General features: G+C 38.0%; 1 protein-coding gene and 1 long non-coding RNA gene across 2 annotated transcripts; both read right to left on the minus strand.

The window, feature by feature from the left end:
- Window positions 1-47: 47 nt before the first annotated feature.
- LOC123904882 lies at window positions 48-24,309 on the minus strand. The gene is made up of 10 exons (XM_045954488.1): window positions 23,656-24,309; window positions 23,045-23,272; window positions 22,406-22,635; window positions 22,008-22,304; window positions 12,744-12,848; window positions 12,434-12,559; window positions 12,116-12,352; window positions 11,614-11,794; window positions 1,281-1,400; window positions 48-762 (listed from the first exon to the last, which is right to left on the minus strand). The coding sequence occupies exons 1-10, from the start codon at window positions 24,307-24,309 to the stop codon at window positions 274-276; spliced, it is 2,667 nt and encodes an 888-aa protein (XP_045810444.1). The 3' UTR covers window positions 48-273.
- On the minus strand, window positions 19,401-21,708 carry LOC123911250. Its single transcript, XR_006810416.1, has 3 exons — window positions 21,668-21,708; window positions 20,146-20,213; window positions 19,401-19,614 (listed from the first exon to the last, which is right to left on the minus strand). It is a non-coding gene; the product is annotated as an uncharacterized LOC123911250 (long non-coding RNA).
- Window positions 24,310-25,763: the final 1,454 nt, after the last annotated feature.

Here is a 25,763-nt window from a genome sequence, read left to right on the forward strand (position 1 = left end):
AAAGTTTAAATAAGAAGTTAATCATAGCATCAACATAAACAACTAAATTTTACCATACAAAGTAAAATTCATTAAAACTAAAATGTTATGTAAACAAATATTAAAATGTTTAAAACATCCTAAACCCTGTTGCCAAATGGTTTCTTTGTACAACAGCTTGAAACCATTTAATACCACTAATGGTTTCTAACCATTTTACAGAGAAGCATCAAACCATTTTACAAATTGTAGTGCTTAACCATCAAGTTGCTTCTTTGTCAAAAAAAAAAACCATCAAGTTGCATCCTTCAGCACTTGTTCTTTTCTGGAATTGCTAGAGTTGGTTAATATAGCTGAACATAGATCAATGCGGAGATCCATAATTTTTGCAATCTTTCCATTGTCCCCATGTTTCCTAAGTTTGGACCAACCTTTGAAAGATTGCATTTCACCACCCCATTCATCAAGAAACTTCATGCAAAACACTCCACAATTGTCTGAATCAACTTGAGTAGGCGCCTTTGGTGTATCCCAATTGAATGTGGTGAATTGGAAAGGCATTTTGATTTTCCATAACTTATATAATTCTGTCACAAATGCTTCCACCTCATTCAGCCAAACATCAAACATCTGTTTGTATAAGCTAGGTTCACCATTTGGTAACTGCAATTTCTCTCCTCCCCCCGTCAAGCTGTTTAGGAATTCAAATTTGTGGCTTTTAAAATTGACGACAAAGCAGACATAATGGCTTCCTGGATTGCCAGCTATTGCTGGTGTCATGATCTGTTCCATCATGTCAAACATATTATTAAAATTAAAATAAAACGATGTCTAAAATCATATTACTAAACTAAATTTATCATACTTAAATCATCATATCAAACATATTACAAATTAATGAAACCATTTTACAAGAGTAATGGTTTCAGTGTACAAATCCAGAAACAATGATAGATTATGTAGATTACTGATTTTCAACAATGTGAAAGTCAGATTCTTTCTTCATACACCAACTCACATGTTAGAGACTCAACAATGAATACATAAAAAAGTCAAATTGTTATTAGCCTATGATGGATTTTTACACTGAAACCATTATTCTTGATAAATGGTTTCATTAATTTGCACACTGAAACCATTACTCTTGATAAATGGTTTCAGTTATATATATACACTTGTATTGAAATAGCATTAGTTGAAACCTACTAAAGGATGGTCTCCCAACATGCAGATTACTGATTATGCATTTATACTTAATGTATTAACAAATTAATCAAACAGTACAAAATTGATTTACTTACGTATTCTAGCTTTGTAGGGTCAATGGCCTTCCAATCCATGTACTTAAAATTTTTCAGTCTGTCAACGAATCTCCAGTGTGCAATTGATTTAGTTACAGGAGGCATTCTTTCCATGTCAAACTGGTTATATAAAATTGTTGGGTTTTTGTAAGTTGGCTACATTTTGCAAAAACATATTTTAGCCAAGTGTTGAGACAAGTGTGCTGACCCCAAGTGTTGTGACAAATGTTGTGACACTTTGGAACAACACCTGACTCTGTTCTGCGCGCGCCAGCTAGGATGTTTTTATTTTCTACTCAATCTTTTGAAGATCTGTTTGAAGAATTATGTCAAGGTTTCTTAAAGAAGAAGGCGCACGTGTTTAATGTGTTTCATGAGGCAGCTAAACCCTAGTTTTATTTTCCAAAAGAATTATATTTTTGGAAAATATATTTTTGTGGTTTCAAAAATATAACTATTGTTTTCAAAAATATATCACTGCTGCCGCAATTCTAGAAGCCCTAATTTTGTCTTGAAGCCCAAGTCGTTCTACTACTATAAATACGAAGGCAAGCATATGGTTTCAAGCATCTAAAATCGTGTTCTTACAAAGCGTGTGTTTTAGGATTTTAGAGTGTTAATTGTGAGCCTATCTTGTGTCTCATTGATGCAAGCTTAGGACCTGAGTGTTATTGAGTTGTAAGTGTGAACTTCTCCTAAGCTTTGAAGTACGGAGATTGTTCTATTGTGTTGTGTGGTTTACTCGCAAGCTTTTAAGCAAGAGTGAATCCTAGTTTTTAGGAGTGTGTCTCCAATCGTTGTAATCGTCTGAATTGAATAGCAGCGCTGTCTGTGTTGCTAAGGTGGGAATTGGGACGGGGTCTCATATCTAGGAGTTCCTAGGTAGAAGGGTCATTGGGTAGTGATTAAGTGAGAAGTTGTAAACGGGTGAGTTTAGCTTCGAAGTAATACTGCTGATAGTGGACTTCATTCCTGGATTGGTATCCCCCAGAGTAGGCTTTAGGCTGAACTGGGTTAACAACTCTCGTGTGTTATTTACTTTACTGTTTGTATTGTTTTATGTTATTTACTCTGTTTATAGACAAGTGTTGGCGCACTAGTAACAACATCTGTCTACAACAGACAAGTGTTGCTACACCTTGAGCAACACCTGTCCACTGTGTGCCAGGAATTTCAATTGGTATCAGAGCAGGCACCCTGTTCTGAATTTTAGGGTGAGCTCCAGGGAAACTTTTTCTGGCAAGGATGGACAAAGAAGGAGGTTTTGTTACCAGACCACCTCTTCTGGTTGGTGCTTCAAACTATGACTATTGGAAGTCCCGCATGATGGCCTTTCTAAAACAAATTGATAGCAAGACTTGGAAGGCAGTTCTGAGAGGGTGGACTCCACCTGTGAAGATGGACAAAGATGGCAAACCAACTCTTGAGTTGAAATCTGCTGAAGAATGGTCCAAAGAAGAGGATGAGCTTGCTCTCGCAAACTCAAAAGCATTATATGCACTATATAATGGTGTTGACAAACACATATTCAGACTCATCAAAAAGTGTGTTTGTGCTAAGGAAGCTTGGACAATTCTTGAGACTGTTCATGAAGGTACCTCTAAAGTGAAGTTGTCTAAGCTACAACTCCTAACAACTAAGTTTGAGAATCTTAGAATGAATGATGATGAAACCATTCAGGATTTTCACATGACCATACTTGACTTTGACAATCAATTTGATGCCTTGGGTGAAAAGATACCTGAAGAAAAGCTGGTAAGAAAAATGCTCAGGTCTCTACCTAAGAAGTTTGACATGAAAGTCACAGCTATAGAAGAAGCAAAGGATATCACAGATATGAAGCTAGATGAACTGGTTGGTTCACTACAAACCTATGAGGTAGCTGCAAATGAAAAGATGGATAAGAAAAACAAAAGTATTGCCTTTGTTTCAAATGCTGAGGAAGAAGATCAACTGAGTGACACAGAGTCTGAACAAAGCATCTCTGATGCAATGGTTCTTTTGGGAAAACAATTTAATAAAGTACTGAAGAGAATGGACAAACGCCCTAAGACAGGTGCAGCTGACATTGGGCGCAACACTTACAGGAACTTCAGAAAACCTGTAACAGATGAAAAATCAGCTCCAAATAAAGGTGTTCAATGCCATGAATGTGAGGGGTTTGGTCACATTAGAAGTGAATGTGGTACCTTTCTAAAGAAACAAAAGAAGGGGTTAACTGTAACTTGGTCAGATGAAGATTCTGAAGGAGAAACTGATACTGCAAAGGCTATACATGTATTGACAAGTGTTTGCACATCTGACACTGAATCATGTGAAGAAGAACTGACCTTTGATGAACTGGCTGAATCATATAAAAAGCTGTGTCTGAAGAGTGCAGAAGTCTGCAGAGTCTCTGAAGAACAAAAAGAAACAATCACTAAGTTGCAAACTGAGAGAGCTGCTAATATGTCAAGAATCTCTGAATTTAGTACTAAATGGGAAGATAGTTTAAAGATCATTGAGGAACAGAAGGCAACTATCATCAACTTAGAAACTGACAAGATCAAACAACTGACTGAAATAGCCCATCTAAATGAAGAGGTAACTGAATTAAACTCTCATCTTGAGAATTTAAAGAAGCATGTTCTTAGGCTATTTAAAGGAAGTGATCTAGATGAAATCCTGGAAACTCTGGCTGTTCCTAGCAAAACCAAAACTGGTATTGGGTATGAATACAAAAATGTTAATAGGATTATAGATTACAATAAAGAGGGGAAATATATGCCTGAGATAAGTAAACAACCACCTCCAAAAATGCATGACAGGATGTCGCCACACCTGTCTCCCAGACAGCAGAGACAAGTGTTGCCACATGTGGCACCACATCAGCAAAGATGGCAGAGACCTAGGTTTATACCTAGACCAAGAAGCAGGTACCATTCATGGAGATGTCATCACTGTGGAAGAAAGGGGCACATAAGGCCTTACTGCTACAAACTATATGGATATCCAAGTGAAATTCCACAAGAATCTGATCAATCCATCACTAAAACAAAGATGGAATGGAAGCAAAAAGATGATACAACAAATACCAAGGAGTATACAGCTGAAAGCAGTGGGAAAAGTTTGATTGCTCATACATCTCTCAGAGCATCATCAAAAGAAGATTGGTACTTTGATAGTGGTTGTTCCAGACACATGACTGGTGTTGAAAAGTATTTGAAAGAGGTAAAATCCTATGCCACAAGCTTTGTGACATTTGGAGATGGAGCAAAGGGGGAAATCAAAGGTATTGGAAGACTGATTGACCATGGTCTACCAAAACTTGAAAATGTTCTCCTTGTAAAAGGACTAACTGCCAATCTAATTAGTATAAGCCAACTATGTGATCAAGGCATGAGAGTCAACTTTACAAAAAATGAATGTCTAGTCAGCAATAATGAAGGAAACATCCTTATGAAGGGTGTTAGATCAAAAGATAATTGCTACTTGTGGACCCCCCTTGAAGAAGGTAATGTATCTACATGTCTCTTAACTAAAAATGAAGAGGTTAAGCTGTGGCATCAAAAATTAGGACACCTTAACCTGAAGAGCATGAAGAGAGTCATATCAGAAGAAGCTGTCAGAGGACTACCAATCTTACAGATACAGGAAGGCAATATCTGTGGTGAATGTCAGATTGGGAAGCAAACCAAAGTGTCGCACCAAAAGTTGCAACACTTGTCCACCTCTAGAGTTCTTGAGTTACTACATATGGATCTGATGGGTCCCATACAAGTTGTGAGTCTTGGAGGTAAGAAATATGTTCTTGTTATTGTTGATGATTTCTCTAGGTATACTTGGGTGAATTTCATTAGGGAAAAATCTGAGACTTTTGAAGAATTCAAAAATCTTTGTGTACAACTTCAAAAAGAGAAAGACTGTGGTATTGTAAGAATCAGAAGTGACCATGGTAAGGAATTTGAAAACTCTAAATTTGCTGATTTTTGTGCTGCTGAAGGAATAATTCATGAATTTTCTTCACCAATTACACCTCAACAAAATGGTGTGGTTGAAAGAAAGAATAGAACCTTACAGGAATCTGCTAGAGTAATGTTGCATGCCAAAAATGTTCCTTACAAGTTCTGGGCTGAAGCCATGAATACAGCATGTTACATTCACAATAGAGTAACATTAAGGAAAGGTACTGCTACAACATTGTATGAACTATGGAAGAATAGGAAGCCTACTGTGAAGTACTTCCATGTGTTTGGGTCAAAATGTTATATTTTGGCAGATAGAGAACCTAGGAGAAAATTGGATCCCAAAAGTGATGAGGGGATATTTTTAGGTTACTCAACCAACAGCAGAGCATACAGGGTTTTTAACTCCAGAACAAGAACCATGATGGAATCAATTAATGTTGTTGTTGATGACAGTGATACAACAAGTGCAGATCCAGCTGAAGAGACAGATGTCATAACACCTGTCCCAACACCTGATGATGATCAAACTGAACCTGAACCTGATCAACATTCTGAGTCTACTACAGAGGTTCCTAGACCAAACAAGGGACCATCTACTAGAACACAGAAGAATCATCCTCTGGAACTTGTCATTGGAAATCCAAATCAAGGAATTGCAACAAGAAGATCAAAAGAAGCAATTTCCAATTCATGCTTCATATCAAAGATTGAACCAAAGAATGTTAAAGAAGCTTTGACTGATGAATACTGGATCAATGCTATGCAGGAGGAACTAACTCAGTTCAAAAGAAGTGAGGTATGGGATCTAGTACCTAGACCAGATGGTATAAATGTTATTGGTACAAAGTGGGTGTACAAGAACAAAACTGATGAAAATGGTGATATTACTAGAAATAAAGCCAGACTTGTAGCACAAGGATACACCCAGATAGAAGGAGTAGATTTTGATGAGACTTTTGCTCCAGTTGCTCGCTTGGAGTCCATAAGATTACTCTTGGCTGTGGCATGCATTTTGAAATTCAAGCTATATCAAATGGATGTAAAAAGTGCATTCCTAAATGGCTATCTAAATGAAGAGGTATATGTTGAGCAACCAAAAGGGTTTGTAGATCCAAGCTTTCCTAACCATGTTTACAAACTAAAGAAAGCACTCTATGGATTGAAACAAGCCCCTAGAGCATGGTATGAAAGACTGACTGAATTCCTTGTCAGCCATGGATACAAGAAGGGTGGTAATGATAAAACCCTGTTTGTAAGAGAAGAGAAAGGGAAGCTAATGATAGCTCAGATATATGTGGATGATATTGTATTTGGTGGAATGTCGCGACAAATGGTGGAACACTTTGTGCATCAAATGCAATCTGAATTTGAAATGAGTCTTGTAGGTGAGCTAACTTATTTTTTAGGTCTTCAGGTCAAACAAATGGAAGACACCATATTTATCTCTCAAGAAAAATATGCAAGAAATATTGTGAAGAAATTTGGTATGGAAGGTGGTAGTCACAAAAGGACACCTGCACCTACACACTTGAAGCTTACCAAAGATGAGAAAGGGGTTGATGTGGATCAAAGTCTCTATAGAAGTATGATTGGGAGCTTACTATATCTCACAGCTAGCAGGCCTGATATCATGTTTGCAGTTGGAGTTTGTGCTAGATACCAATCTGAACCCAAGATGAGTCATCTGACTCAAGTAAAGAGGATCTTCAAATATGTCAATGGCACATGTGGCTATGGAATTCTATACTCTCATGGTAATGATTCTACCTTAATTGGATATTGTGATGCAGATTGGGCTGGAAGTGCTGATGATAGAAAGAGCACCTCTGGTGCATGTTTCTTCTTGAGAAACAATCTAGTATCTTGGTTTAGTAAGAAGCAAAATAGCGTGTCTCTATCAACAGCTGAGGCAGAATATATAGCAGCTGGGAGTAGCTGCTCTCAATTGTTATGGATGAGACAAATGTTGAAAGAGTATAGTGTGGAGCAAGATGTCATGACACTTTACTGTGACAATCTTAGTGCTATAAACATTTCTAAAAATCCTATTCAACATAGTAGGACTAAGCACATTGATATACGTCATCATTTTATAAGAGAGCTTGTAGAAGAAAAAATTGTTACACTTGAACACATTGCATCTGAAGAACAGTTAGCAGACATTTTCACTAAGGCGTTAGATGCAAGTCAATTTGAAAATTTAAGAGGCAAACTTGGAATTTGCCTTTTTGAAGACAAATAGCAGTTACAGCATGTAATGCGTGTAACTACCTCTCTTCACTTAAAGTTACACGCTAATCAAGGAAGTTTTCATTCAACTTCCCACAACCTCCATCAACCACAATCATTACTTTTCATGTATTCTCTCTCTCACGCTCAAAACCGATCCAACTTCTCCATCAACACTTCTCAAATTTCTGTTCCTTTCAGATACTCTTACTCAACAATCATGTCTGATTCTGTCAAATCTTCACCAACAAAGTCAGATGCTACTCCATCACTACAAAAGGTGGTAATCGATGCTGTTCCTCTAACCACCATACCTTCCACAAGTCCAACGATGAGGAGAAAATCTGTTGCAAAGAAGGATAAATCATCTCGAACAAGTACAAATCCTTCATCTCCCTCCGCTTCGATTAAAGTTTCAAAGCGTAAGAGCAAGAAATCGAAGTCTGAATCAAGAAGAAGTTTTACAATGTCTGAACTGCATGTTGATCCACTTCCATCGAGTGGTGTTGCTACTCCTGTCGTAAAAGCTGCAGAGGTTAATGTTGACACATCTGGTAAGAACTCACTTAATCAAAACTCTGATGCTCCAAATTCTGTTGAAAACCTAGGTTTAGAGAAACCTACTGTGTCTGAAAATTTGGGGAAAAGTGTTCCTAACTCCCCTGTTGCTGATGATGATAATATTGGTGCTTCTACTGAGACCAATAATCCTGTTGCTAATGAGTCCATTAAGAAAACTGCTCCTGAGACTCATGTTGCGCCGAATGTTGCAACACATGGCGCTGCGCCAAATGTGGTGCCAGATGTTACCACATCTTTGGCACAAGAGAACCTTATGGACTATTCTGAGTCTGATGAGAGTCCCCCACCTAAGGATACTGATAAAGAAGCTGGTTCTGATAAAGTTGTGAATGAAACTCCTGAGGTAATAATTGTTAATGAAAATGAAACTACTGTTAGTGATAAGGCTATTCCTGCACATTCTGAAGCTAGTGTGGCTAGGAGGACTAGAAGTAGGGTTAATAAAGGTGTAGAGACTGCTAGTACACCTGTCCAAACACCCAAACCCTCTAAGGCTGGAAAGGGTACTGGTAAAAAGCCTGTGTATGGACCTCCAAAACCTGTCAGTAAAGTGGTCCCTAGGTCAGAGACCAAGAAAAGAAAGGCTCCTCCAACTAGTGATTCTGATTTTGAACCTGAGACAGATGTTGCTGCATCTGGCAGCACATCTAGAAAGAGTATAGGAAGGAAGAAGGTTCCTCAAACTGTTCCCTATGCTCCTTTGGATAATGTCTCATTCCATCTGGAGAATGGATCTGCAAGATGGAAATTTGTGTATCATAGAAGGTTAGCTCTAGAAAGGAATTTGAAGAATGATATTCTTGAATGTCCAAGTGTTGTTGAAGCTCTTGAGTATGCTGGTTTGATGAAAACTGTTGTGGGTTTGGACAAGTGCTATGACAGGCTTGTCAAAGAATTTTTGATTAATGTGGCTGCAAATTGTAATGATCCAGCAAGTCCTGAATACAGGCAAGTGTTTGTTCGTGGAAAGTGTGTTCAATTCTCCCCTATTGTGATAAACCAATATCTCCAAAGAAGTTCTGATGAAGTGGCTCCTTTAAAAGCCACAGATAATGAAATCTGCAAGGTCCTCACTAGAGGAAGAATTAAAGCATGGCCAAGCAAGGCTAAGTTGTCTGCAACTTCCCTCTCTCCATTTTATGCTGTTTTAAATAGGATTGCTGCCCATAATTGGGTGCCTACAACTCACTCAGGAGATGTGGCAAGAGGATTGGGTAGGTTCATCTATGCTGTGGGTACCAAGGCCAATTTTGACTATGGAGCTTATTTCTTTCAAGAAACTTTAAGCCATGCCCTGACTTATGCTGTTGAGAAGCCAGTGGCTCTCCCCACTCTGCTATGCAATATCATTCTTGAGCAACACCCAGATATACTAAGAAGTTTTGATGTTCCTTGCAAAAGGAAAGGGGTGCTGGTGATTGAGCAGAGGCTGCTGGATGGGACAAATGCTGCAGCAGGTGTTGGCACATCTGTCCAGACTGGTGTACTTTCAAGGAAGCAGATGATTGCTGATTTGACTGAGACCAGCAGAGCTCTTGAGGCCAGGAAACTGAAAATAGATCGTGTGATTGAAGCTCTCAAGGCTGAGGAAGCTGCTGAGACTGCTGAGGGTGAGCCTGATGGACAAGAAGGTGAAGGAACTAGTGGCTCTGATGATGACACTAAGGATGTGATGGAGGACTCTGATGAAAGTTCTTCTATATGATTTCTGTTTCTGATGTACTTTTGGTGTTTCTTTTGTTATTCCTTTATGGGCTAGGCCCTGAATTTCTAGCACCTGTGTGTGCTCTATGGTCTGTAATAACTGCACACTGATATTCTCTATGCTCTGGTACACTATGATTTCCTATTCCTGATGTTTGTCTAAATTGTGGCTAAAAAGGGGGAGTAGTGTGTGTGTGTGACAAGTGTGTGGTCAGATGTTCTCACATCTGGATCTGGTGACTGTGTTTGCATGAAATTGTTCGTATGCTCGTATTGAGGGGGAGTAGTGATTATTCTTTCTTTATCTGGTGTTCAGGGGGAGTGTGAGTGATATTATCTCTTGATCGCCTGAATACGTTTGATGACAAATGTTGTGCCAAGTGTTATGGCACCTGACTATTGAGTCCACTATCCACTATGACTGAGAATTTATTTTTCTCAGATGTTTATGGGAATTTATTTTTCCCTGTTGTTCTTATGATAAATGGATGCGCGTTAAACTATTAGGAGTTTATCTCTCCTACTTAGCATCTACTTTGGGAGTTTATTTCTCCCTTGTGTTGTTCCATGAGGCTAGTTGTGTTTTATTCCGCTGTTGCATTGCCTCTGATGCTACTTGACTATCTTGGAAGTAGTTTGATTATGTGTTACTTTCTTTCCTAGCTGTGTGATCATGGTGACTTGAAGGAAAGGTAATACTGTATCTCTCTATATACTGGTCTAATATTGTTTTAGCCAAAATTTGCCAAAGGGGGAGATTGTTGGGTTTTTGTAAGTTGGCTACATTTTGCAAAAACATATTTTAGCCAAGTGTTGAGACAAGTGTGCTGACCCCAAGTGTTGTGACAAATGTTGTGACACTTTGGAACAACACCTGACTCTGTTCTGCGCGCGCCAGCTAGGATGTTTTTATTTTCTACTCAATCTTTTGAAGATCTGTTTGAAGAATTATGTCAAGGTTTCTTAAAGAAGAAGGCGCACGTGTTTAATGTGTTTCATGAGGCAGCTAAACCCTAGTTTTATTTTCCAAAAGAATTATATTTTTGGAAAATATATTTTTGCGGTTTCAAAAATATAACTATTGTTTTCAAAAATATATCACTGCTGCCGCAATTCTAGAAGCCCTAATTTTGTCTTGAAGCCCAAGTCGTTCTACTACTATAAATACGAAGGCAAGCATATGGTTTCAAGCATCTAAAATCGTGTTCTTACAAAGCGTGTGTTTTAGGATTTTAGAGTGTTAATTGTGAGCCTATCTTGTGTCTCATTGATGCAAGCTTAGGACCTGAGTGTTATTGAGTTGTAAGTGTGAACTTCTCCTAAGCTTTGAAGTACGGAGATTGTTCTATTGTGTTGTGTGGTTTACTCGCAAGCTTTTAAGCAAGAGTGAATCCTAGTTTTTAGGAGTGTGTCTCCAATCGTTGTAATCGTCTGAATTGAATAGCAGCGCTGTCTGTGTTGCTAAGGTGGGAATTGGGACGGGGTCTCATATCTAGGAGTTCCTAGGTAGAAGGGTCATTGGGTAGTGATTAAGTGAGAAGTTGTAAACGGGTGAGTTTAGCTTCGAAGTAATACTGCTGATAGTGGACTTCATTCCTGGATTGGTATCCCCCAGAGTAGGCTTTAGGCTGAACTGGGTTAACAACTCTCGTGTGTTATTTACTTTACTGTTTGTATTGTTTTATGTTATTTACTCTATTTATAGACAAGTGTTGGCGCACTAGTAACAACATCTGTCTACAACAGACAAGTGTTGCTACACCTTGAGCAACACCTGTCCACTGTGTGCCAGGAATTTCAAAAATGAGTAAAATCAATAAGATTATGTAAAAGTATTGAAATTGTTAATATTAAAGGGATATAATACATACATAATTAACCAATGGTGTCACTAGTCTTGTCATGTTGTCCTGCTGATTCCAATTTAAACAATTAACCCAACTGTTTATGACAAAGCATGATACCCATTCATCTTTTTGAAGTGTCCAGAAGTCAGCCCTTTGTAGAGAATACAAATGAGCCTTGTTGTCTGAGCAGTACATAATGTGATCCCTATACAATAATTAAGTATAAGTATTTAGGATAAGCAAACAAACTACTAGAACAATCTTAAGCAAAGATCTTGAAACCATTTACCAATTACCAATGGTTTCAGTGTATAACATCTTGAAACCATTTAATATTAGTAATGGTTTCACCCATTTAAGAATACTAATAATTGAGAAATATCATGTTCAACTTTTTACTACTGTAGGGAAACTTCTTGGAAACCATTCATTGCAAAAAATGGTTTTGAATTCACAAACAGCCAAGATAATAATTTTGTTCAAAACAACAGCTTAAAAACCAAATAAAACAACCATTTTCACTTACTTATCAAGCTCCGGGTTCCAAGCATATGTTGATAATTTTTTCTGCAACTCCGTTGCAGCAGACTTGTGGACAGCGTCATCATATGGGCTTGCAAGGTATTTCGATTTCTTCACCGCCCGTCGACGCTCAGGATATGTATTATCAGAATAAAGCATATTATGCTTTTTTCTTTTCTTTGGAGTGACATTGTCCAAGTCAATTATTTCATCTGGCTTTATTGACTTTAATGGAGTTGCACTGTGAAATAATATTACATAATAGTGTTAATTTTTGCAAAATTCAAATAATATTACAATTATCACACTGTTTGATTCTTACTTTATGACTACATTCGAGTCAGATTTTGTAGGGTTCTCCTGATGCATCACATCTGGTACCAACACTAGCTCAGAATCTGTTTCCTGTGGCACTGAATCTTTTTTCACTAAATCATCGTTATTCAACCTGAAACCATTAAAAATGATTTTAGTTTTCAAACATCGCATATCAAAACCATTGATAAACGCTTTTAAAGTTATGGTTTAAGATGTTAGATTAATATCTTTCCTTTAAATATCTTCAAAGTTATTATAGTTTTAAGAATCACAAATAAAAACCATTAAAAGACATCATATATATTCATTTTTACTCTGCATATGAAGCTTCAGCCCCATCAAAAAATTCTGGAAACTTGGAGATAGTTTCCTGTGTAACTGAATCTGTTCCTTGTGACACTGAATGATTTTTATCGAACCTGAAACCCTTAAACATCATTTTGTTTGTCAGAAATCACATATCAAAACTATTGGCAAACACTTTTAAAGTTATTGTTTAAGATGTTAAACTAATATGTTTCCTTTAAATAGAGACATCATACATATTCATTGCTTACTGTAACACCCAAACCCCTTAACGCGTATTTATTGAATATAAATAAATAAAACACTTAAGAAAACTCTAGGCGTCACATGTTAATAATACAAACCACGGCATAATTTAAATCAATCATGCTAGCACAGCGGAAATTTAAAAGCGATACTTATCATAGTGCTTATCATACAACAGTTATAATTGTTCACACAATATCCTTAGGCTCTAGGCCATATCAACAAAGGATATTATGTTTACAACCCAAAATATTAGGAATAGCAAGGTTAAATATGCCATCACGGGCTTAATACAATTCAAACGAATAACCCGACCCGTAAAACCTAATCAGAGCAATTCTATACAACCCATCAAAAAGATATATATAACATATATCTAAGGAGTAGTCTACGCTAACTCCTCACCAAAAAGTGTGCTACACCAAGCACGAGCAACGCCCTCTAACTCTGATCGGAATCCTCAACCTGAGAATCTGAACCCCCAACGGTCCAGCACATAACACAAAGCATGAGAGTTAGATCACATAATCAAAATACAAGTGCAAGTAAAAGGGTACTTAAACACTTCTTCTATAATCATGCATATATCATACATTCGTCCATATCCATCAACAATCTACCATTCCATTATAAGTACATAAAGACATATAATCGAATACTCACACAATCAATTATCACAATTATCCAAGTATGTGTCACATATCACTTATCACATAAATGTACACATATCCTAATGCATTCTAATGCGTCAACTTCATGCAATGTCACCCTAGACATATCTAATGCATGTGGTACCGTTTCGTCTTTATTAGAGTATCTCACCTCTAATATTCGTCTTTATCGGATAAATATAATCCGATATCCGTCTTTATTGGAATATCCAATATACAACAACAAAATTCATGAATGCATGTATATGTTTTTCATGAATTCACCAACAATTATTTAGCATAAAGCTCGTCATTTACTATGTGGAACACTATCCAACATACGTCATTATTAAGATTAACAAAACCTTAATATTCGTCATTTACAACATCATACATGATTAACAATCAATATATGCATCAACAATCATCAACAAGCATCAACAATCATCAACAATCATCAACAATCATGTAAGAATAAGATACTGGTTCGAAACTACATGCAAAGGAAGATCGCAGATGAAAAACTGGTGCAAACTGCAGCATTTACGCCTGGGGCGGAAATATTTACGCCCGGGGCGGAACTTTACGCCTGAGGCGGAAATGTTTACGCCTGGGGCGGAAAATCATCTGAAAGGCTGGCTGCTCACTGCTCTGCCGTTTCAGGCGGAATTATTGGACAGCCTCTCATTGCAACGATCATAACTTGGGCTACGAAAGTCCAATTGAGACGCACATATACTCGTTGGAAAGCTAACAAACAGGGCTACAACTTTTATGTTGGCCACTAAAACCAGTTCACAACGAAAAGAGGTCAAAATTGCACGTAAAGGTTCAGACCTCATAGATAACAATTTTCTACATTTCTCATTTCAAACTCTAAACTATCAAGATTCTCACATAAGCCATTTTTCATGTTATAAACCCCAAATAAGTTCATACTCAAGTGAAACAAACATATCTAAACACAAAAGGACGGTTCATTTCTCAGATCTACGCCATAAACATCGAAAAAGTAAAGATTGACACTTTTTCATCAAAACTCTCAAGAACACAAAGTTCTTGAGTTTAATCCATTAGAAAACTCGTTTTAACCATTATTTCCGTTCATTAATCATGTTACAAGCATGTTAAACATATTAAGAACCTTAGGAACAATTTCCATCAAGAAAATCCATTCCAATCTAAAATGAAAATGGGGTGGAGGAAGTTCGGGTAAGGAGAAATCGACATTCTCCCCTTCCTCGAATCACCCACGACTATGGAACCTACTCTCATACCTGGATTCGAAGAAAACTCGACGAAGATCTCGAATCTCTAGCTTTCCTTCTTGCCCTAGCTCCAAAAACTCTCTTCTCTTCTCAAGAACACAAAGCTATGAGAAAAATGAAATGTTCTCTCCCTAGCTCATGGCCATAAGGCGCCACCCTCACCTCACACAAGGCCCATTGGGCCTCAAGCCCAATTGGCTTGGCCCAATTACACGATACTCTCACTATCGCTTAATAACTAAAGTATTCGATAAATAACTCTAGTTATTAACTTAATTAAAATTCTACGTTAATAAAATATTTTAACACATAAAAATTAATAATTTGAAAATTGGGTCGTTACAACTCTACCCTCCTTAAAGAATTTTCGCCCTCGAAAATTACCTGGAAATAACTCTGGATACGAACTCATCATCTTGCTCTCCAATTCCCAAGTCGCATTCTCACCAGCGGGTCCTCCCCATACCACCTTCACCGAGGCGATATCCTTGTTTCTCAACCTCTTCACTTCTCTACCTTCGATCCTCAAAGGCACAACCTCGACCGTTAAGTCATCCCTCACTTGAACATCATCCGATTCAATCACATGTGACGGATCTCTTACATACTTCCTCAATTGTGACACGTGAAACACATCGTGCAAATTCGCCAATGATGGCGGTAAAGCAATCCTATACGCCACTTTCCCCACTCTTTTCAAAATCTGATAAGGACCAATAAACTTCGACGTCAACTTCCTCGACTTCAAAGCACGTCCAATTCCGGTAGTCGATGTAACTCTTAAGAAAACATGATCACCTTCTTGAAATTCAATGTCCTTCCTCCTCTTGTCATGATAACTCTTTTGACGACTCTGAGACGCTTTCATCTTCTCTCTAATCATTCTAATCTTTTCCGTAGTCTCTTGCACAATCTCCGGACCAAGAATCATACTCTCTCCGGATTCAAACCAACAAAGCGGTGTTCTACACCTCCTTCCATACAAAGCTTCAAAAGGTGCCATTCCAATACTCGAATGAAAACTATTGTTGTACGTGAACTCGATCAACGGCAAACACGAATCCCAACTTACTCCTTGCTCCAAAACACAAGCTCTCAACAAATCTTCCAAAGATTGTATCGTCCTTTCCGATTGGCCATCCGTTTGAGGATGATAAGCCGAACTCAACCTCAACTTAGTCCCTAAAGCCTCTTGCAAACTTTCCCAAAATCTCGAAGTAAACCTCGGATCTCGATCCGAAACAATACTCGACGGAATACCGTGCAACTTCACAATTTGCTCCACATAAATCTCGGCCAACTTAGGCACCAAGGTACCTTTCTTAATAGCAATAAAATGCGCACACTTCGTCAAACGATCCACTACCACCCAAATCACTTCATAACCTTTCGTAGTCTTGGGTAAACCTCCCACAAAATCCATCGCAATACTATCCCACTTCCATTCCGGGATAAACAAAGGTTGCAACAAACCAGACGGTTTCTGATGCTCAATCTTCGACTTCTGACAAACTAGACAAGCATAAACAAACTCAGAAATTTGCCTCTTCATTCCTGGCCACCAAAATAACTTCTTCAAGTCTTGATACATCTTGGTTACTCCCGGGTGAATACTCATTCCACTCCTATGACCTTCTTCCAAAATCATCTTCTTCATCTCGGGCACATCGGGCACGCACACTCTTCCATGAAATCTCACAACTCCATTCTCGTCAACTTTGAAATTAGCTTCTTTTCCTTCCTCAACTACTATTGCCAACTTCTCCATTAACTTCTTATCCGTCTTTTGACATTCTTTGATACTCTCCAGAAAAGGATTCGTCAACTTCAACATTCCCAATTTAACACTCTTAGGAGTCACTTCACATACTAGACTCAAGTCTCGAAATTCCTCAATCAACTCTAACTCTTTCACCATTAGTGATGACATGTGCAACGATTTCCTACTCAACGCATCGGCCACCACATTAGCTTTTCCGGGGTGATAACTCAAATCAAAGTCATAGTCCTTCAAAAATTCGAGCCATCTTCTTTGCCTCATATTCAACTCCTTCTGATCGAATAGATACTTCAAACTCTCGTGATCACTAAAGACTTCAAACTTCGATCCATACAAATAATGCCTCCATACCTTTAATGAAAACACAACTGCGGCTAATTCAAGATCGTGTGTCGGATAGTTCCTCTCGTGAACCTTCAGTTGTCTCGACGCATACGCTACCACTTGACCTTTTTGCATAAGCACACCTCCTAGTCCCATCTTCGAAGCATCACAATACACGACGAAAGATTCCTTAGCATCCGGTAAAATCAACACAGGCGCGGTAGTCAACCTCTTCTTAAGCTCTTGAAAACTTTCTTCACACTTCACATCCCAAACAAACGCTTGATCCTTCCGAGTCAACTACGTCAAAGGCAAAGCCAACTTCGAAAATCCTTCAATGAACCTTCTATAATAACCGGCCAATCCAAGAAAACTTCTTATCTCAGAAACAGACTCTGGCGTTCCCCATTGCAATACGGCATCAACTTTCGCTGGGTCAACCGCTATTCCTCCACTTGAAATCACATGACCAAGAAAACTTACTTCTTTCAACCAAAATTCACACTTCGACAATTTGGCATACAACTTCTTCTCTTTCAAAATTTGCAAAACAATCCGCAAATGCTCCTTATGTTCCTCTTCGGACTTTGAGTAAACTAAAATATCGTCAATGAACACCACAACAAACTTATCCAAGAATGAATGAAAAATCCTATTCATGTACTCCATAAAAACACCAGGTGCATTGGTCACACCAAAAGGCATCACCGAATATTCATAATGACCATACCTCGTCCTAAAAGCAGTCTTTGGTATATCCTCCGTTTTCACTCTAATCTGATGGTATCCGGATCTCAAATCAATCTTACTAAACACGCAAGCTCCAACCAATTGATCCATTAAATCATCTATCCTCGGAAGTGGATACTTGTTCTTGATCGTCACTTTGTTCAACTGTCGGTAGTCAATACACAACCTCATACTCCCTTCTTTCTTCTTAACCAACAACACAGGTGCACCCCACGGCGATACACTAGGTCGAATAAACTTCTTCTCAAGTAGTTCTTCTAGTTGCTTCTTCAACTCATTCAACTCTGACGCTGACATTCTATACGGTGCCATAGATATCGGACTAGTACCAGGTACCAAATCGATCGTAAACTCTACTTCTCTCTTCGGCGGTACATCTGACACGTCTTCCGGAAATACATCGGGAAATTCACAAACAACCGGTAACTCTTCCACCTTAACTTCACCTTCCATCTTCAAGGATGCAAACAACGCATACACCTCTACAGGTTCCTTCAACGACTCTACTACTTCCTTCTTACTCATCAAATGCAAACTCTCCTCCGGTTTAGGAAATACAACGGTCTTCTCGCAACAATTGATATGGACTCGGTTAAATATCAACCAGTTCATACCAAAGATAACATCTATTCCACTAAGTTGGATACACACTAGGTCCATTCCAAAGTGTCTACCAAACACGGTTACGGGACAGTCACGACATACGAGACGGGTAGTTACAGAACCATTAGCAGGAGTTTCTATTTCCATACGACCAGACATTTCTGACACAGGTATACTAAGACGCTTCATGCAATCAACGGATATAAAAGAATGTGTTGCTCCCGTATCAATAATCGCAATTAAAGGAGTGTTATAGATGAAACACGTACCTCTAATGAGATTATCCCCCTGATCCGCATCATCTCCACTCAAAGCAAACACCTTTCCCATAGTCTTCTTCGGCTTCTTGCACATAGGACTTTTGTGACCCTCTTCACCACAATTGAAGCAAGTCACCTTCACTAGACAAACATCGGATCTATGTCCCCACTTTCCACAATTGAAACACTTGTCTCCTTTCCCTGGGCATTCATAAGACTTATGGCCCACTTCTCCACACCTATAGCACTGACCGCTACCTCTCTTCTTTCCACCACTAGACTCAACAACCTTCTTCCCCTTGTCACCATAAGGCTTCCCACGGTCTTGACCTTTTCCTCTCTTGTCACTCATGGCCTTGTAGTAATTAGTCTTGGCCTTTCCATCATCATCACAAATACGGCACTTATCCACCAAAGTTGCAAAGTCTCGGATTTGAGAAAATCCGATAAGATGCTTGATGTCTGGGCGCAACCCACTTTCGAACTTGACACACTTAGCCTCCTCAGCGTCCACGGTGTTGTAGTGTGGACTAAACGCACACAACTCCTCAAACTTCACGGAATACTCTGCCACAGACATGTTCCCTTGCTTGAGTTCCATGAACTCCACCACTTTCTTGTTCCTAATATCAGCCGGAAAGTACTTCCTCAAGAACTCTCCCTTGAACATCTCCCAAGTGATTACCACACCACCAATTCCCATCCTCAGCTTAGCATTCTTCCACCACTTGTTAGCTTCCTCACGAAGTACATAAGTACCCAAGGTCAACTTACTCTCCTCGGTACACCTCATAGCCTCAAAGACAATCTCAACTTCCTCTACCCACTTAACAGCAGCATCTGGAGCATAGCCTCCAGTGAAAAGTGTCGGATTATGCCTCATGAATCTCTCTAACCTCATCTCATCTTCCCTCCCGGGTTGATGATCTCTAGCCACGATGTTGGTCAAAGTAGCTATCGCATCTGCCATCTGATTGTTAGCCCTTCCAGCCATGATCCTGAACAACCAACCAATCCAAGAACAGACTTAGAAAGGTAATATCAACAGTGTTATCTCTACACAAGTTGAATATATGGGCAACTAATCCTAATTGGTTCCACATGAACCGACCTGCTCTGATACCACTTTTGTAACACCCAAACCCCTTAACGCGTATTTATTGAATATAAATAAATAAAACACTTAAGAAAACTCTAGGCGTCACATGTTAATAATACAAACCACGGCATAATTTAAATCAATCATGCTAGCACAGCGGAAATTTAAAAGCGATACTTATCATAGTGCTTATCATACAACAGTTATAATTGTTCACACAATATCCTTAGGCTCTAGGCCATATCAACAAAGGATATTATGTTTACAACCCAAAAGATTAGGAATAGCAAGGTTAAATATGCCATCACGGGCTTAATACAATTCAAACGAATAACCCGACCCGTAAAACCTAATCAGAGCAATTCTATACAACCCATAAAAAAGATATATATAACATATATCTAAGGAGTAGTCTACGCTAACTCCTCACCAAAAAGTGTGCTACACCAAGCACGAGCAACGCCCTCTAACTCTGATCGGAATCCTCAACCTGAGAATCTGAACCCCCAACGGTCCAGCACATAACACAAAGCATGAGAGTTAGATCACATAATCAAAATACAAGTGCAAGTAAAAGGGTACTTAAACACTTCTTCTATAATCATGCATATATCATACATTCGTCCATATCCATCAACAATCTACCATTCCATTATAAGTACATAAAGACATATAATCGAATACTCACACAATCAATTATCACAATTATCCAAGTATGTGTCACATATCACTTATCACATAAATGTACACATATCCTAATGCATTCTAATGCGTCAACTTCATGCAATGTCACCCTAGACATATCTAATGCATGTGGTACCGTTTCGTCTTTATTAGAGTATCTCACCTCTAATATTCGTCTTTATCGGATAAATATAATCCGATATCCGTCTTTATTGGAATATCCAATATACAACAACAAAATTCATGAATGCATGTATATGTTTTTCATGAATTCACCAACAATTATTTAGCATAAAGCTCGTCATTTACTATGTGGAACACTATCCAACATACGTCATTATTAAGATTAACAAAACCTTAATATTCGTCATTTACAACATCATACATGATTAACAATCAATATATGCATCAACAATCATCAACAAGCATCAACAATCATCAACAATCATCAACAATCATGTAAGAATAAGATACTGGTTCGAAACTACATGCAAAGGAAGATCGCAGATGAAAAACTGGTGCAAACTGCAGCATTTACGCCTGGGGCGGAAATATTTACGCCCGGGGCGGAACTTTACGCCTGAGGCGGAAATGTTTACGCCTGGGGCGGAAAATCATCTGAAAGGCTGGCTGCTCACTGCTCTGCCGTTTCAGGCGGAATTATTGGACAGCCTCTCATTGCAACGATCATAACTTGGGCTACGAAAGTCCAATGGAGACGCACATATACTCGTTGGAAAGCTAACAAACAGGGCTACAACTTTTATGTTGGCCACTAAAACCAGTTCACAACGAAAAGAGGTCAAAATTGCACGTAAAGGTTCAGACCTCATAGATAACAATTTTCTACATTTCTCATTTCAAACTCTAAACTCTCAAGACTCTCACATAAGCCATTTTTCATGTTATAAACCCCAAATAAGTTCATACTCAAGTGAAACAAACATATCTAAACACAAAAGGACGGTTCATTTCTCAGATCTACGCCATAAACATCGAAAAAGTAAAGATTGACACTTTTTCATCAAAACTCTCAAGAACACAAAGTTCTTGAGTTTAATCCATTAGAAAACTCGTTTTAACCATTATTTCCGTTCATTAATCATGTTACAAGCATGTTAAACATATTAAGAACCTTAGGAACGATTTCCATCAAGAAAATCCATTCCAATCTAAAACGAAAATGGGGTGGAGGAAGTTCGGGTAAGGAGAAATCGACATTCTCCCCTTCCTCGAATCACCCACGACTATGGAACCTACTCTCATACCTGGATTCGAAGAAAACTCGACGAAGATCTCGAATCTCTAGCTTTCCTTCTTGCCCTAGCTCCAAAAACTCTCTTCTCTTCTCAAGAACACAAAGCTATGAGAAAAATGAAATGTTCTCTCCCTAGCTCATGGCCATAAGGCGCCACCCTCACCTCACACAAGGCCCATTGGGCCTCAAGCCCAATTGGCTTGGCCCAATTACACGATACTCTCACTATCGCTTAATAACTAAAGTATTCGATAAATAACTCTAGTTATTAACTTAATTAAAATTCTACGTTAATAAAATATTTTAACACATAAAAATTAATAATTTGAAAATTGGGTCGTTACACTTACCCTGCGTTTGAAGCTTCAGCCCCATCAAAAAACTCCGGAAACTTCATGATAGTTTCCTGTGTTAATGTGAGTCCAACATTGTTTGTTTCCGGTGTCATTGTCAGCTTCACTGAATCATCAATGATTTTGGTTGCTGCCTTAACTGAATCATCAATCATCTTGGTAATGATCTCATCTTCTTCATCATTGTCATCCTCATCAATTATTACGGCATTGATCTCATCCTTTTCATCATTGTCATCTTCATCAATGCTTTTGGCATTGATCTCATCTTCTGCATCATTGTCATTATTCAACCTGAAACCATTGATGTGATTTGTTTTAGCACTTGACATAAAAAGTTAAACTAATGCTTCAACATTGATTTTTGACAAAGCGATATTGACTAAATGCAGTACCCTTCATCATTGTGCTTGTCTGCATCATTGTCTTTATTGGAACTGTTATTCTTTTCAGTTTCAGCCTGGGCTTCCATTGAATTGTCCTTGTCAGTTTTTGTTTCTTCTGGGACTGCATCTTTTTTCCCAGAAGTTCCGACAGTTGCCTCAGCTATTCGTCGTTCCAATGTTGCTGCGGATCTAGTATAGATATTTATACAAGACCTACAGTGATTAAGATACATTTCTGCCTGCAAGGACAATCACTTATGGTTTCAGTTATAATATTTATGTTAAATTTAATATGAATATTTTGTTGGAAACCATAAGAGGGCTATTTTGGTTTCAGACACAACACAAGTGAAACCATTAAGACACACTTTATGTTGCAGTTATAATATTTTATGTTAAATTTAATATGAATATTTTGTTGGAAACCATAAGAGGGCTATTGTGGTTTCAGACACAACACAAGTGAAACCATTAAGACACACTTCTGGTCTCAGTTATAATAAGTTTATGTTAAATTAGGATTCGAAAAGAAAAGACGGTACATGAGTATCGATAATTCACGATTTTCACCATTAAATAGGATTTGGTATACAAATATCGATAAAAACTTAAACTAAATAATCCAAACATAAGAGCAATAACAATTACCTTAGACAGTGGGCATGTGTCTGCATCAAAACACAGTACAAGCGGACCTTCTGCGGGTCTGTACAGACTTGTTACCCCGGCTGTCAATCCATTTTCAAGCCCCATGATATCATGGATCTTGGCAAGTTCCTGGTTTGCCGCCTTGACATCCCAATCACGAAGGGATGGCCGCTTGTATTTGCCCGTCAAAAATGGGCTTCGTTTCCCCATTTTATCCATGTAGTTAATATGCAACAATTAGTTAATATTGCCTCAAATTGGGAAACATGACACATTCAATTCAAAAGGAATATACATATAGGAATGAAGGCAAGTATGTGTTGATTGTATAAATATTGCTCAAATGAAAGACAAGCTCAAAAGTAAATGAATAAATATGCATGTGACAAGTATGTGTTGATTGTATTAAGAATAAAAGACATAAATGAGATATGAAATATGAATATTTATTGGAAACCATAAGAGGACTATTTTGGTTACAGATATAAAACTAGAGAAATCATTAAACCACACTCATGGTTTCAGTTATAAGATTGTGTTGGATAAAATATGAATAAGTATGTGTTTGTAAAATTGACTTTTAATTCAAATCATTGAGTGGACATCATTACCATTAGGAAGTGGAAATCTGCTAATGGATTTAAAACTCCTGGAGATTGCAGGCCTTTTTTCATATAGTCTAGAACATGTGAGCACCAGTTATATGAAGATACACCGGCTGGATCTTCTAAAATATCTGCATACTGCAGTGACACATTGCCTTTATTAGTCGGGCACAAAATGTTATGAATGATGAAACAAATTATACCCTTCACCCATGTTTTAGGTTTTTCTGTAGTCTTCAGTATCCTTTCTAATTCAGCAACCTTCACAACTGGAGAATAATCTCCAGTCAATCCCAATTCCTTCCTTAGCCTTCTAATTGCTCCATCAGAGCAAAGATTAGTGTCTATCTTCTTTCCAGCCATTGGAAGTTCATAGACTCTATGCACATCATCCTCTTTCAACTCTAGGACCTCCGTATCGCTCAATCTTATCCACATATGTTCCTTTTCAAATCTTCTGACAACCCAATCGATAAAAAAGGTGTGGATCCTTGTCCAGTTACAAATATGTAGCATCCCTCCAAAGCCACAGTTGTTTAGTTGGTCAATTATTTTGTCTCTCCTTTTTTTGACATGTACTGAATGCATAAGGTCATAGACCTTAGGTACACTCATCTTATGCCTCAGTCTTGCATCTGCATCAGAATCTTTCTTCACCATATCTTGTTTCACATTTTCAATAGCACAAGAAACTTTCTTACCATTCCTTTCATTTTCATCATCCGAACTTGTCTCATCGGAATCTTGTGCCTCTATTTGTGGTTTCTTATTACGACCACGAGAAGCAATGCTTTCATCACCCTTTTTATGTTCCTTCTTTTTTTTATTCTTCTTTTCATTATCTTTTGCATCTCCTGTTTTTCGCTTATGTTTTTGACCACCACCGGATGATGAATCAGTGTCATTCCTTTTATCCTCATCTGACGGTGTCAGCCCGATACTGAAGGATGGCAATTCCTGTACGTTCTTTGATTTTTTCACCTGGATCAAAGGAAACTAGTAAGTATGGTTTCATATGGCAGATAATAAGTTAAATTCTCTACTTTTTTCATATCACTACATAAACTAGTAAGAATTCTTTCATGGAAACCACAAGAGGGCTACTTTGGTTTCAGATACACTAAAAGTGTACAATTATACTTTTTCAAAGCAACCAATTATCACAAAGAGACACTGATCAATTCTTTTTCAAAACAACCAAACTAAACAAAACCATCTCTACTTTTAGTTTCATCAATTCTTTTTCAAAACAACCAAACTAAACAAAAGCATTTCAGATTATGATTTTTCCCAAATTGGAATTTAGGTTACACCAATGCAATTACTTTCCAAACAAAACAAAAGCATTTTCCAACTAACAGTTACACTTGCAAAAGCATTAGGGAAGTTCAAACCTGTGTCGTTTTCTTCATTTTGCTTTTTGCAAGTGAATCGTTGATGATGATCCTTTACTTGTGTGTAAGAAATCAACAATAATTGGTTTTGAAGATTGATTTCGGTGACAGTGATGACGAAGGAGTGAACTCTGATGGAAATGATTGTAGATTTCAGTGACGGTGATGATGAATGTAGCTTCCGGTGATGATGTTGATTCCGGCGATGGTGATGATGAACGATTGTTGTTGGTTTTGGACAGAAAAATGTTAGTTTCGAGATAACCGTTACTTTTGGAGTTAACGTCGTTAGTGGGAAGCGGTTGTATGAAGGAATGGGTTGGGCTAGGCGTGTTGGGCTCGGCTAGTGGGCTGGACTTATGCAGCGTGCATAAGTATTTGTTTATGTATAATAACCGGACCCTAAATTCACACGTTTCATAAAACCTTATTATTTAATATTCCAAAAACAACATTAGTATTTCTTTTTCTTTTTTTAATTTTAGTCTTATTTATACGTAAGAAATATGTTAGGCAGTTGTCAAATCATTAGTGAAAACTAAACACAAAGAAATCATTAGTAGTTCATGGTGTGTTTGGTAAGTCCAATAAGCTAGCTTATAGTTTATTGGACTAGCTTATAAGTTTGTTTGAAAAAAATAAAAGTGTTTGGTAACAAAAATTTCTCACGAGCTTATATTTTTTTTAGATATTATTTCAAGTTGCGTTTGAGCTTATATC

Source organism: Trifolium pratense, linkage group LG2, assembly GCF_020283565.1.
Source record: "Trifolium pratense cultivar HEN17-A07 linkage group LG2, ARS_RC_1.1, whole genome shotgun sequence".
Taxonomy (NCBI): domain Eukaryota; kingdom Viridiplantae; phylum Streptophyta; class Magnoliopsida; order Fabales; family Fabaceae; genus Trifolium; species Trifolium pratense.

Excerpts from the sequence above, each read along its gene's own strand:
- LOC123904882 (XM_045954488.1), bottom strand. The coding sequence starts at position 24,309 with ATGGTGAAGAAAGATTCTGATGCAGATGCAAGACTGAGGCATAAGATG. Across the intron at positions 22,305-22,405 it reads GACAAGCACAATGATGAAGG|GTTGAATAATGACAATGATG; the intron begins GTACTGCATTTA and ends CAATGGTTTCAG. Across the intron at positions 763-1,280 it reads ACCCTACAAAGCTAGAATAC|ATCATGACACCAGCAATAGC; the intron begins GTAAGTAAATCA and ends ATGATGGAACAG.